At 49.7% G+C, this 13,616-nt stretch overlaps 2 protein-coding genes across 2 annotated transcripts in view; both read left to right on the plus strand.

The window, feature by feature from the left end:
- Nucleotides 1-551: 551 nt before the first annotated feature.
- Nucleotides 552-13,616, plus strand: part of BAG2 (BAG cochaperone 2) — a 47,093-nt gene continuing 34,028 nt past the window's right edge. The window contains exon 1 of the mRNA XM_082252164.1: nucleotides 552-805. Within this exon, the coding sequence (XP_082108290.1) occupies nucleotides 681-805 (125 nt within the window). The 5' untranslated portion in view covers nucleotides 552-680. The remainder of the gene's footprint in view (nucleotides 806-13,616) is intronic.
- On the plus strand, nucleotides 9,526-10,299 carry LOC309550152 (uncharacterized protein; the record flags this gene model as incomplete). Its single annotated transcript, XM_082250588.1, has 1 exon — nucleotides 9,526-10,299. One exon carries the CDS (start codon nucleotides 9,526-9,528, stop codon nucleotides 10,297-10,299), a length of 774 nt encoding a protein of 257 aa, XP_082106714.1.

Consider the following 13,616-nt stretch of genomic DNA (forward strand, 5'->3'; position numbering starts at 1 on the left):
TTGTATATTCTCTGTACAATTTCTTTGAAGGTGATCATACACTATACAATCAGATTGTACAATCTTCTTTGTATCTATCATCAACTATGTAGTGCAAGGGCCTATCTGATTTGATACAAATGATATGGGTTGTTTAGATTTGTTCTCCTAATAAATAGTTTTGCTACATCTAAAAGAGATTGTACATGAGTTGTAATCAGATTGTATAGTGTATGACTAGCTTTACAATGTTATATAAGGGCAAATCTAAACAATCCATTCAATTAGTATCAAATCAGGCAGGCTCTTTCACTACATAGTTGATGTTAGATACAAAGGAGATTGTACAATCATATGGTATTGTGTATAATCAATTCTAGATTTTTAATTGTGTTGTTTTCTAGAACCAAGCCCACGTAGTAGTTGATTCCAGCATTCTATCATTTGCAGGGTGACGGGGACACGGCCATGTGAAGGGCTGCCATAGACAGTGCCCCAGCAGTCACACACGTGTAGCAGTAGAAGAGCTGTGTATACAGAGTGCAGGCTGGGGGCTGGGAGAATATTAGAGGAGCGGGATCCGCCCAGGACCTTGTTAGGGAATGTTCTATCAGTCTGTCCTAAGTGTCTGAGGATGTGTCTAGAAAGATCCTGAGTGCTGTTTTATCCTGTCCCTTCACCCATTCATTCCCACAGCACACATGGCTCAAGCTAAGATCCAAGCCAAGGCCAATGAGGGGCCCAACGCGGGCAAGTTCTGTCGCTCAATGTCTATGGCCGCACGCTCCAGTCACCTGCTAGAGATGTTAGATGATCTGGAGATCAGGTAAGAGTGTGCTGATTCTTCATCCGTATACCACGACGTCAGAAGGAAAGCTGATTGTTAGCACAGAGCCTGGCATGACCCGGAGAGGGATACGATGACATTCCATAACATAGTACGTTACATCCTTTAATCCTTATTGTGTATTCTGTATGCAGCTACAGGACATCGCTTATTCTTTCCACTTCCTAAATGCAAGGAATGATAGAAATCTCTAAAGCTTCACCTCATTCACTGAGCTTGGGAGAAAATTCCCTTGCAAAGTGAACAGCCTTTAGTAAATCAACCCCATAGCATTCATGTGTCAGAGTACAGTGTGAGAGGTCATAGATGGCCCCCACTGGTGTGTGTTCTGTAGTACAGTGTGAGAGGTCATAGATGGCCCCCACTAGTGTGTGTTCTGTAGTACAGTGTGAGAGGTCATAGATGGCCCCCACTAGTGTGTGTTCTGTAGTACAGTGTGAGAGACCATAGATGGCCCCCACTAGTGTGTGTTCTGTAGTACAGTGTGAGAGACCATAGATGGCCCCCACTAGTGTGTGTTCTGTAGTACAGTGTGAGAGGTCATAGATGGCCCCCACTGGTGTGTGTTCTGTAGTACAGTGTGAGAGGTCATAGATGGCCCCCACTAGTGTGTGTTCTGTAGTACAGTGTGGGAGGTCATAGATGGCCCCCACTAGTGTGTGTTCTGTAGTACAGTGTGAGAGGTCATAGATGGCTCCCACTAGTGTGTGTTCTGTAGTACAGTGTGAGAGGTCATAGATGGCCCCCACTAGTGTGTGTTCTGTAGTACAGTGTGAGAGGTCATAGATGGCCCCCACTAGTGTGTGTTCTGTAGTACAGTGTGAGAGGTCATAGATGGCCCCCACTAGTGTGTGTTCTGTAGTACAGTGTGAGTGGTCATAGATAGCCCCCACTGGTGTGTGCTCTGTAGTACAGTGTGAGAGGTCATAGATGGCTCCCACTAGTGTGTGTTCTGTAGTACAGTGTGAGAGGTCATAGATGGCCCCCACTAGTGTGTGTTCTGTAGTACAGTGTGAGAGGGCATAGATGGCCCCCACTAGTGTGTGTTCTGTAGTACAGTGTGTGAGATCATAGATGGCCCCCACTAGTGTGTGTTCTGTAGTACAGTGTGAGAGACCATAGATGGCCCCCACTGCTGTGTGTTCTGTAGTACAGTGTGGGAGGTCATAGATGGCCCCCACTGCTGTGTGTTCTGTAGTACAGTGTGAGAGAGTGGTGGCCCGTGCATAGGGGGCGCCGGTGCATGCGTCCGTCACTCCGCTCGGAGGACCGCCGCCGCAGAAGAGGACAAACGGATCGAGGAGGGGAGAACCCGCCGCCAGGTAAGTGTAAATTGAAGGGAGCACGCACGCTGGTCTCTGCATTGATTGGGGGACAATGCTGTGGGCACTCTGCAATCATTGGGGTACGATGCTGTGGCACTCTGCAATCATTGGGGTACAATGCTGTGGGCACTCTGCAATCATTGGGCTACAATGCTGTGGGCACTCTGCAATCATTGGGGTACAATTCTGTGGCACTCTGCAATCATTGGGGTACAATGCTGTGGGCACTCTGCAATCATTGGGGTACAATGCTGTGGCACTCTGCAATCATTGGGGTACAATGCTGTGGCACTCTGCAATCATTGGGGTACAATGCTGTGGGCACTCTGCAATCATTGGGGTACAGTGCTGTGGCACTCTGCAATCATTGGGGTACAATGCTGTGGGCACTCTGCAATCATTGGGGACAATGCTGTGGGCACTCTGCAATCATTGGGGACAATGCTGTGGCGCTCTGCATTGAAAGGGGCACGCACGCTGAACTCTGCATTGATGGGGGCACAGCACATTGTTCATTGCATTGAAGGGGGCACAGCACAGTTGCATTGAAGGGGGCACGCACGCTGAACTCTGCATTGTGGGGGCACAGTACAGTGTTCATTGCATTGAAGGGGGCACAGCACAGTGTTTATTGCATTGAAGGGGGCACAGCACAGTGTTTATTGCATTGAAGGGGTCACAGCACATTGTTCATTGCATTGAAGGGGGCACAGCAGAGTGTTTATTGCATTGAAGGGGGCACAGCACAGTGTTTATTGCATTGAAGGGGGCATAGCACAGTGTTTATTGCATTGAAGGGGTCACAGCACAGTGTTCATTGCATTGAAGGGGGCACAGCAGAGTGTTTATTGCATTGAAGGGGGCACAGCACAGTGTTTATTGCATTGAAGGGGTCACAGCACATTGCTCATTGCATTGAAGGGGGCACAGTACAGTGTTTATTGCATTGAAGGGGGCATAGCACAGTGTTTATTGCATTGAAGGGGTCACAGCACAGTGTTCATTGCATTGAAGGGGGCACAGCACAGTGTTTATTGCATTGAAGGGGGCACAGCACAGTGTTTATTGCATTGAAGGGGTCACAGCACAGTGTTCATTGCATTGAAGGGGGCACGCACGCTGGTCTCGGCATTGAAAGGGGGCACAGCACAGTGTTCATTGCATTGAAGGGGGCACAGCACAGTGTTCATTGCATTGAAGGGGGTACGCACGCTGATCTCTGCATTAAAGGGGGCACGCACGCTGGTCTCTGCATTGAAAGGGGGCATGTACGCTGGTCTCTGCATTGAAAGGGGGCATGTACCATCTCCTGTACCATGACCTGTGACATGCCTATACCATATCTGTGCCATGCCTATACCATATCTGTGCCATGCCTATACCATCTCCTGTACCATCACCTATGCCATGCCTATACCATCACCTGTGCCATGCCTGTACCATGACTTCAAAGTCACGCAATTTTTTACTGCGTTTTTTGGCGCGAAGCAATACCTATTACATTTATCTTTTTGCGCCCCCCCAAAAATTTTGAGCACCAGCCGCCACTGGTGTGAGAGACCATAGATCATAGATGGCCCCCACTGCTGTGTGTTCTGTAGTACAGTGTGTGAGATCATAGATGGCCCCCACTTGTGTGTTCTGTGGCCAGGATGAGAGTGAATAAACAGGACAAGGGTTAGAAGTTTACCAAATGAAAAAAAAAAAAAAAAATGATTCTCTGTTCCCTCCCCTCACTTAATTTTATAACATAAAGTATACCCCCCACTCCAATACATGATCTATTTTCCACATTCTAGTTGCTGATAAGATTAACCATTCTTGTAGCAGTCTGTATATACTGTACTTTATTACTAGGCTATTTTTCATATTCGGTGCTGTGATAGGCAATTTTTCCATCATATTACACTGTACCTAACCTAAAATATTTTTTGAGACAGACAGAGCTTTCTTCTGGTGGTATTTAATAACCACTGGTTTATTTTTACTATGTAAAAGGAAAAAGAGCAAAATTAAAATAAAACCAAAATCAAATGAAAATGACATGACAGTAAAAACACTCCTGCAATGACTCCTTAAAGTAGGCACCCCAAGGTGATCTCATTTTTTTGTGCAGGTTGCCAATGTCCTGCGCTATCGATTGAGATCTCGATCACAGGCATTGTGCTTGTGCTGGGCATGCAAACAACTAATCTTTTTAAAACAATGCTCAAGAATAGCAAGGCCGCAATTCACCAATTTAAAACATATGCACAGCAAGGCAAGTGGTTAAAGGAATTGTGTTGTCTACTGTTGTGTGCTATAAGCTGTAAAAGAAAGAAAAGAAGTTTGGGGGAATATGAAGTAAAATCATGATATATGCAATCTTATCAGGTCCTAAAATACACTGGTCACGCAGTCCTTTTCACAGTTGGAGGGATTGTCCATGGCCTGAATAACACATAAAGACAGATGCACGACGACCTTTGTGCTATAAAAACCATAAACACTTTAATAGGTAACAATAAAATGCATACAAGAGGGGAGTGGCAGTATTTACAGGAGTATATACCGTATAGGGGTGGAGGGGTTAAAGCACATTATATAAACAGCAGGCTCCAAGCTGTAAGGATGCTAAGGATACCACTTTTCGTTCAGCCTCTGACAGGTCTGATGACTGTCACATCTTATATCTAGGCTTAAAGTGGTTGTAAACCCACTTTAAAGTATTTTACCTATAGGTAAGTCTATATTAAGGCTTACCTATAGGTGCTATAAATATCTTCTAAACTTGCACTGTTTAGGAGATATTTACAGTGTATGCAGCTGATGTCATCAGCGCATGCGCTCTGAAGGAACGGCTGCCCATGCCGTTCCTTCAGAGCCCTATACCGTGAACGGCGGCTCCCATGCGCATGTGCGGGAGTGAAGTAATTGCGCCTTCAGCCAATCAGATGAACATGTCGGCCGTCCTGTCGCTGAGCAGGCGACACTGTGGGGGCTTCGTTTTAAGGTAAGTATTTTTATAATGAGCTGGGAAGCGATGCATACTAGCTCATTATGCCTTTTTCTTTACAGGTTTTTTTCTTTTCTCGTTTTTTTTATGAGGGTTTACTTCCTCTTTAATAAGCCACTCCACTCCTGTATGTTTGTGAGTGCATTTTGTTGTTATCTATAAACCTCTTACCTGACCATATAATGCATATATGCAGCAGCAGGGAGGATGGGCCATAATGACCACACACTGCACATATGCACCCATGGGGGCCAAGTATTATGAGCTAAGAGCACGCTCCCAGCAGAGTGACTGAGCTGTCAAAGGCATTTGCCAGTCTCTGCAATCAGTAGCCGCAAGGACAGGCTCCAGATCATGTGACTAGTGTGACAGCCAATCACAGTGATCACGTGATCAGGACGTTTGTCCCGCGCCCCCCCCCCCCCCCCCCCCATTTTGACCGTCTTAAAAGCAGTAGTTAACTCCTGCTATAAAAGTTTCTTTTTAGGATGCTACACCATGGGGATGATTTGCTAAAACTGGAGAGTGCAAAATTTAGTGTGTATGGTAGCCAATCAGCTTCTAACTTCAGCTTGTTCAGTTAAGCTTTGACAAAAAAAAAAAAGTAAATGGAAGCTGATTGATTTCAGTCCAGAGCTGCACCAGATTTTGCACCCTCCAGTTTTAGTAAATCAAGCCCCATGTGTCAAATCATATAGAATACCTAAAATGATTACATATAAAAAGAAATGACATGCAATATAAAAAAAATCGACCAATGTCTACACTCACTGTTCTCCGTATATGCAAGTTATAAGAGATATTTAAAGCGGATTTAAAGTGTATCTGAGTACCACAAACCAAAACACAATTTAATTTATTTTTTATATTCAAAGCAAACTCACCCATCCATCCATCACTTTATGAAAAACACGCCTCAAGCATTTCCAACTGCAGCCATCTTGAGTAAGGGAAGATGATATATGTAGTATTTACTTTCTGGAATCCATTTGTCTTTAGCTCAGGCATGCAGGCAGGAGTGTGTGTTTAGCTGAGAAAGGGGGGAAGCCTGGAGATGGATGCACAGCAGTAAGCGGAAGGCTGGACATGACTGGGGTTTGCAGGGAAGGTTGCTACCCAGTGGGGGTTAACTTTTTTAAGGAAGAATTAAAGCAGGTGATTGGTTTTTGGGAAGGTGGGGCAGGGTGGGGCAAGGTGGGGTTAGCAGGGGCTAGTTTAGGGTGGGACCAGGGGTCCGGTCAGTTGGAGACCAGACAGCAATAGGAGAACTTCTGTACCCCCCCCTTGTCTATCGGTATGGCGGATTTGGACTCTATGCTGGCCCAGTTACGCAGCGCGGCCATGGCGAATGGTCCGCAATGGCTTCAGGCCAATATGGATGGATTACTACAGGGGTCGGGGCAGGTACCAGCTTCGCCTGCCCCAACTTTATCACGGCCTAGGAGGTCAAGGCCTCCTGAGCGCCTCAGCCCAGAAACGACCCCTAGGGTCCGCCGTCGCTTAGGGAGCCCCCCTAGGGACCCTTCGACCTCGGCTGTCAGTGGGAAGCCTCCTACAGGTACAGCGGGGGTCGGGAGGAATCCTCGACAAAGACGGGGCCCTGGCAAAGTGAGCGCAGCCCCCTCCAGCTCCGTTGCCCCCTCACCTGCAGCTCTGGAGCATCCGACTGGCTCCCCGGGTCCCTCCGGTGGTAGCGCAGTCCGGCGTGGGAGTGAAGTGCGGGGTCCGGGTGCGGGCCTTCTTCCGGGTACGGCCGTGGCCTCTCGTGGACGAAGCCGAGGCTCCAGGAGGGTCCCCTGCGTCCCATCGGTGGTTCCGGACCGGATCTCGGCGCCCGCCGCTGTCCCATTGCGGCGGGGCGTTCGGCGGGAAGAAGAGGAGGCGGGAACGAGTGGCGGGGCTCGGTCGGAGGCGCCCGTCTATGACGTCACGGGCATGCGACTTTCGGATGGAAGCCTGCCGAGGACAAGTGCTACAGCGTCGCAGGGCAGTGACGTCACCGCCCAGCGCCAGAACTACGGAGGCCGCTCTGTTCCCTGCAGAGTGGCAGCTCCCAGCGAAGGAGTCTTCAGCCTGTCCGGCTGCAGCGGTGGCTCTTCAGGGACTGGCCAGGTATCCCACTCGGCGGAGGTGGAAGAGCGCTCTGAAGGGGAACTGTCGGCATCGGATGAAGAGGATACTCTGGACGTCGGGGCGGCTCCTCATTCGGGACACGGACGAACGGCTGAGCGGAGGCTTTCACCGGATCAGCCAGGTAAGTCAGTGTCCTTTGCCTCTCCTTCCCTTCTGTTTACTTCTCCTTCTGTGCCTGCCTCTCCTCCTGTTGGGTCTTCTGTGGTATATTCCTCTGGTGTGTCTGCTCTGCCTGCTGTCCAGGCTCCATCTACGCTGTCTGCACTGCTTAGTTCGTCTTCTCTTCCAGCAAGGGGGCCCTCTTCGCCTGTTATTGTCGCGGGGGTCCTAGGTAGCGGTGGGGGGACGCATGTTTCAGGGGGTCTGGGTGCACAGGCAGTCCCGGACGGCATAGGGGGAGTGTCTTTGCTGCATACTCTTTTGTCCGGGTTTAAGGATTTGTTGTCCAGGTGCGAGCCGGCTTTAGCCGCTGCACCCGCGGGGGCGCCGATACATGCGTGGGCTGCTGCAACAGGGGGGGTTACAGAATCAGTGGGGTCGGCAGCGGGATGTTCTTCTGTTTCACGGCCGCTGGCGGAATCAACTGGATCAAAAGAGGTGAGTTCGGTGACGCCGGTACCAGCTCCTTCGGTCCAGGCCGCAGGTGGGTCGGCTGATGCAGTGGAGGTAAGTTCTGTGGTGCCGTCGTCTTCTCCTGGGGTGACGCCGGTGACAAAAGGGTCGGGTTCAGCAGATGGGGACAAGGAGCTTGTGCGCATGGCGGACTCTGCGAAGTGCGAAGTTTATGTCTGCTTCGAGGGACCTCTGGGTGCTCATTTGAAAACGGAAGTGAGGGAAAAAATTTGGCGTGGTGAGTATGTTGAGATTTTTTCTCTACTACCGTTAGAAAAATTCAACTTGGACAGGGTCAAGCCTGATGAATCAAAGAAAGAGGAGGAAGAAAAGCGCCGGTATCGTTTGATTCCGCGGTCGTTTACCAACTGGTTGCAGGCGTTCACAATTCTGGCCAGTGTAATTGGGGAAAAATATTCAGATCAGTGTTCCCCCCTATTTTGTTATTTGGATTCCATTGGGGAAGCTTATCGGGTCTACGGAGGTACGGCCTGGTTACGATACGACGAACATTTTCGTCAACGCAAGGCCGTCAGACCATCTTTGCGCTGGGATCATAAGGACATCAGTCTTTGGATGCGCCTCATGACCCAGGCTAGATCTACTGGTCACCCCTTTCAGGGCGGGGTCGGGGGGGCGGCTTCCTCGCCTTCTCCGGCCGCAAAACGTAAAGGCTTATGTTGGCAGTTTAACGAGGCCACTTGCAAGTTTGGAACCTCCTGTCGCTTCAAGCATGAGTGTTCCAACTGCGGCGGAAATCACTCGTCGGCACGATGCTTTAAGCATGGGGGAGCAAAACATGCCGACGCTGGTAAGAGGGCGGACGCCGGTGAAAGTGGAAAGGTTGGCCAGGTTCCTAAGTAGGTACCCTGATCGGGAAGCAGCCGCTCTTTTGCTGGGGGGGTTTTCGCAAGGCTTTCGCATTCCTTGTTCTTTGTCGGTGGTTCCTCCTCCCGGGGGCAATTTAAGTTCCGCTAGGGCGCATTCGTCGGTGGTCTCGGCGAAGCTTATGAAGGAAGTGAGGTTGGGCAGGATGGCGGGCCCTTTCTCGTCTCCGCCTTTGCCGAATCTGGTGCTTTCCCCTCTGGGTGTGGTTCCAAAAAAGGAACCTAATAAGTTTCGACTCATTCACCACCTGTCTTATTCCCCTGGGGGTTCGGTGAATGACGCTATAGCGGAAGACTTATGCTCGGTTTCATACGTTTCGTTCGATAAAGCGGTGGCCTGGGTGCGTCGTTTTGGGCGGGGGGCCCTTATGGCGAAGACTGACATTGAAGCTGCGTTTAGGTTGTTACCGGTGCACGCGGACAGCCTGCATCTTTTGGGTTGTGAATGACAGGGTGGAATTTTCGTTGACCAATGTTTGCCTATGGGCTGTGCCATTTCTTGTTCGCTGTTTGAAACATTCAGTTCCTTTTTGGAATGGGTTGTTAGGGATGTTTCTGGGTTGTCTTCCATAATTCATTATTTAGACGATTCTGGTGATAGGTCCTCCGGGGGAGGTGATGTGTGCAACGCTTTTGGCTACGGTCCAACAGCTGTTTGATTATTTTGGAGTCCCATTAGCCCCTGACAAGACTGAGGGGCCGTGCACGGAGCTGCGATTTCTGGGTATTGTCATTGATACGATGGCAATGGAATGCAGGCTTCCGGTTGACAAGCTATTGGACCTACGCGGAGTTATTGCAGGGACCTTGGACACACGAAAAATTCAGCTGCGTGCCCTGCAGTCTCTGCTGGGAAAATTGAATTTTGCCTGCCGCATCATGCCCATGGGGCGGGTGTTTTGCCGGAGGTTGGCGGCTGCCACGGCGGGAGTCAGGGCGCCGCATCATTACATTCGCCTATCAAAAGAGCATCGTGATGACTTGCGGGTTTGGGATTTGTTCTTGAGCTCCTTTAACGGCCGTTCGGTTTGGTTGGAAGCTCCGGTGTCGAACTTTGACCTGGAGCTGTTTACTGACGCGGCAGGCTCCGGGGGTTTTGCGGCCTATTTCCAGGGGCAATGGTGTGCGGGGGAATGGCCGGCCTCCTGGCGGGATTCTGACTTCATTCGTAACTTGGTTCTGTTGGAATTATTTCCCATTGTGTTGGCCGTGGAGTTATGGGGTCAGGATTTCAAAAATAAGAGGGTCCGTTTTCATTGTGATAACCTGGGGGTAGTTCAGTCGATAAACAGCATTACTGCTTCTTCACCACCGGTTATTAGGTTGCTTCGCCACCTGGTGCTCAAATGTTTGCTTCTGAATTCTTTTTTCTATGCTGTGCATGTTCCGGGTGTTGACAATTCGGTGGCTGATGCTCTTTCTCGCTTCCAGTGGGACAGGTTTCGGAGGTTGGCACCGGATGCGGAGCAGCAAGGCCTGATGTGTCCCGGGGAGCTGTGGAACATCGTCTCGCCGCAGTAATGGATTTGGTTCGAGCGTCGGTTTGTCCTTCCACTTGGACGGCCTACGAAAGGGTGTGGGCGACATGGCATCAGATGGTGAGTGAGGTGGGGGGTCTTTCTGGTGATCGGGATCGGTTGTTCCTGCTCCTATATTTTGTGAGCCTGAATTTTGAACAGCGTGTGTCTATTTCTACGTTACGCCGCAAAATGGCGGCCTTGGCCTTCTACTTTCAGTTGTGGGGGGTTGCCGATGTAACCAAACATTTCCTTGTTCAAAAGGCTTTGAAGGGTTATGCGAGGGGTACTCGTTCGATTGATTCCAGGCGCCCGGTTTCCTTTGATGTGTTGTCCCGGTTGGTGGACTGCTTGCCGGGTGTGTGTTCTGCGGACCAGGAGGTGGAACTCTTCAGGACGGCGTTTATCTTGGCGTTCTTTGGAGCTTTTCGGATTAGCGAATTGGTGAGTATTTCCAGACGGGGGAATGGGGGATTGCAGTTGGGGGATGTTTGTTTGCATCCGGACAAGCTTCTAATCCGGATACAAAGGTCAAAAACGGACCAGCTGGGCCGAGGGGCTTGTGTTGAGCTAGGGGTGGTTCCTGGGTCCTCGCTTTGCCCCGTAGCTGCGGTGCGGCATTGGTTACAGGTGCGCCCCGCTCAACAGGGTCCTCTGTTTTTACGGGCTGATGGCACGGCCCTCTCACGTTTTCAATTTACGGCTGTCTTCCGGAAGTGCTTGGGGGCAGCCGGTTTTCAGGGGACGGATTTCTCCTCTCACTCTTTCCGAATTGGAGCCGCCACGGAAGCGGCTCGGTGGGGCCTTGGGGATCAGGCCCTTCGGAAAATTGGGCGTTGGGAGTCCAGGCGATTTCGCTCGTATGTCCGTCCGCATCTGTTGTGATGCGGCAGATGGGATCTGTTCTGTTCTGGTCGGGGCCCAGGGGAGGTCATTTAGTGAATGTTCGTTACGTGTATGCTGGTGTTTTTTCTTTGTTTTTCTCTGTGGGTTTTTGTGTATGTACTCAGGACGTATGTTGGTATGTACCCCTCCTTATGTTTTACAGGAGCCACGGAAGTCTTGGTCTGGATATTAGGACATTCTTATGTGGTCTGGGGTGCTCGGAGGGCAGCTGTTAGGCCAGAGGGGCGCCAATTGGGTTTCAGCAGGGAGGAGGTAAAGGTTAGATGGATTGGGGTCTCAGGCATGCTGTGGTCCCGTGTCCTCCCTGAAGTCCATCGTTGCGCCCGTCTTGAGCGGCCGCCCGACATACTTTTGTTGCAAGCGGGCGGCAATGATCTGGGCCTCCGTTCCTCCAGGGAGCTGATTAGGGATGTCAAACTGGACTTCCTGAGGCTGCGGACGCTTTTTCCGCGGACTGTGGTGGTGTGGTCGGACATTGTCGCCCGCACTTCTTGGCGCCTGGCTCGTTCGGTGACTAGCCTGAACAAAGCCAGGATTAAGGTGAATAAGGCGGTGGCCAAGTTTGTTGTGCGTAACGGGGGACTGGCGGTCCGGCATCTTGAGCTGGAGCAGGACCCGGCCCTTTATCTTAGAGGTGACGGGGTTCATTTGAACGCGGTGGGCATCGACCTGTGGACTTTAGGTCTGCAGGAAGGTATTCAGAGGGCGCTGTGGGTTTGGAGGGCTACACGGCCATAAGGGGTCATGCCCATGTGCTGTGGCTGGGGTTTTAGGGTCTTGGAGGGCTGTGACTACTTGGAAAGGGAATATGGAGGGGTAGGGCCCATCTTAGGTATGGGTGGACCTACCCCTGGCAACGTCAGTAGGCGGTATCAAGGGATCCCAATGGTTCATAGTCCTTGAGCTGGTGCAGTGGCGGCTGAGGGCCTGGAGGTCTATTGGGGTCAGGGATACAGCCAGGGGGGAAGTCAAGTTGCCTTCCAAGATCCTAAATGGTCATTCGCTTTTAAATTTTGGTATTGGATTGTTTTTGTTGAATAATGGTAATTCTTTGCTAGCTAGTGTTTTACTAGTTAGTTCTAATAAAGTTGGCTGCTATGGCCTTTTAAACCCAAAAAAATGACTGTAGTGTCCTTTTTTCTTTAGACAAGTAAAGGGGGGGTCTGTTGGTAAGTTTGGGTTGTATGGGGCAAGGAGCAGCCGCAGCGTCGGCAATACCACAGTCAAGGGGGGAAGCCTGGAGATGGATGCACAGCAGTAAGCGGAAGGCTGGACATGACTGGGGTTTGCAGGGAAGGTTGCTACCCAGTGGGGGTTAACTTTTTTAAGGAAGAATTAAAGCAGGTGATTGGTTTTTGGGAAGGTGGGGCAGGGTGGGGCAAGGTGGGGTTAGCAGGGGCTAGTTTAGGGTGGGACCAGGGGTCCGGTCAGTTGGAGACCAGACAGCAATAGGAGAACTTCTCCCGCCCGCCCATCCCTTTGTCATTTCGGAGTGTGCAAAAAAAAAAAAAAAAAAAAAGAAAATACGAAAAAAAAAAAAAAAATAACTTATCGAACAAACAAGTTTAGAAAACATAGCAAACAAAAAAAAAAAAAAAATAAATAAACAAAATTAACTTAATTTTTTACTAATGATGGAATTTGTAATATTTCTTGGCTGCGTTTGTTGTATGATGAACGTTGCACGCATACTGTGTTTGTCAATTTGTGTTTCGGATTTTGCTGTTCATCTAGGTTTTAGCTGGGGCACGGTTCGTGTGTTTTTCTTTGTCATGGCAGTGGCTGGGGTTTTAGGGTCTTGGAGGGCTGTGACTACTTGGAAAGGGAATATGGAGGGGTAGGGCCCATCTTAGGTATGGGTGGACCTACCCCTGGCAACGTCAGTAGGCGGTATCAAGGGATCTCAATGGTTCATAGTCCTTGAGCTGGTGCAGTGGCGGCTGAGGGCCTGGAGGTCTATTGGGGTCAGGGATACAGCCAGGGGGGAAGTCAAGTTGCCTTCCAAGATCCTAAATGGTCATTCGCTTTTAAATTTTGGTATTGGATTGTTTTTGTTGAATAATGGTAATTCTTTGCTAGCTAGTGTTTTACTAGTTAGTTCTAATAAAGTTGGCTGCTATGGCCTTTTAAACCCAAAAAAATGACTGTAGTGTCCTTTTTTCTTTAGACAAGTAAAGGGGGGGTCTGTTGGTAAGTTTGGGTTGTATGGGGCAAGGAGCAGCCGCAGCGTCGGCAATACCACAGTCAAGTCTCTTTCCCCCTCCTCCAGATAAAAGAAAAAAAAAATGCCCATAAGGACTCCTAGGATGTATGACATCCTAGAAACCAGGCCAGAATCCAGAAAGTAATTGAAAAAAAAAGTAAGAAAAAAAAGTTTAAAGCAAGTGAATATGATAGACGTTGCTATATATTTAC

This window comes from Pelophylax lessonae, assembly GCF_965119305.1.
Source record: "Pelophylax lessonae genome assembly, chromosome: 3".
Lineage (NCBI taxonomy): Eukaryota > Metazoa > Chordata > Amphibia > Anura > Ranidae > Pelophylax > Pelophylax lessonae.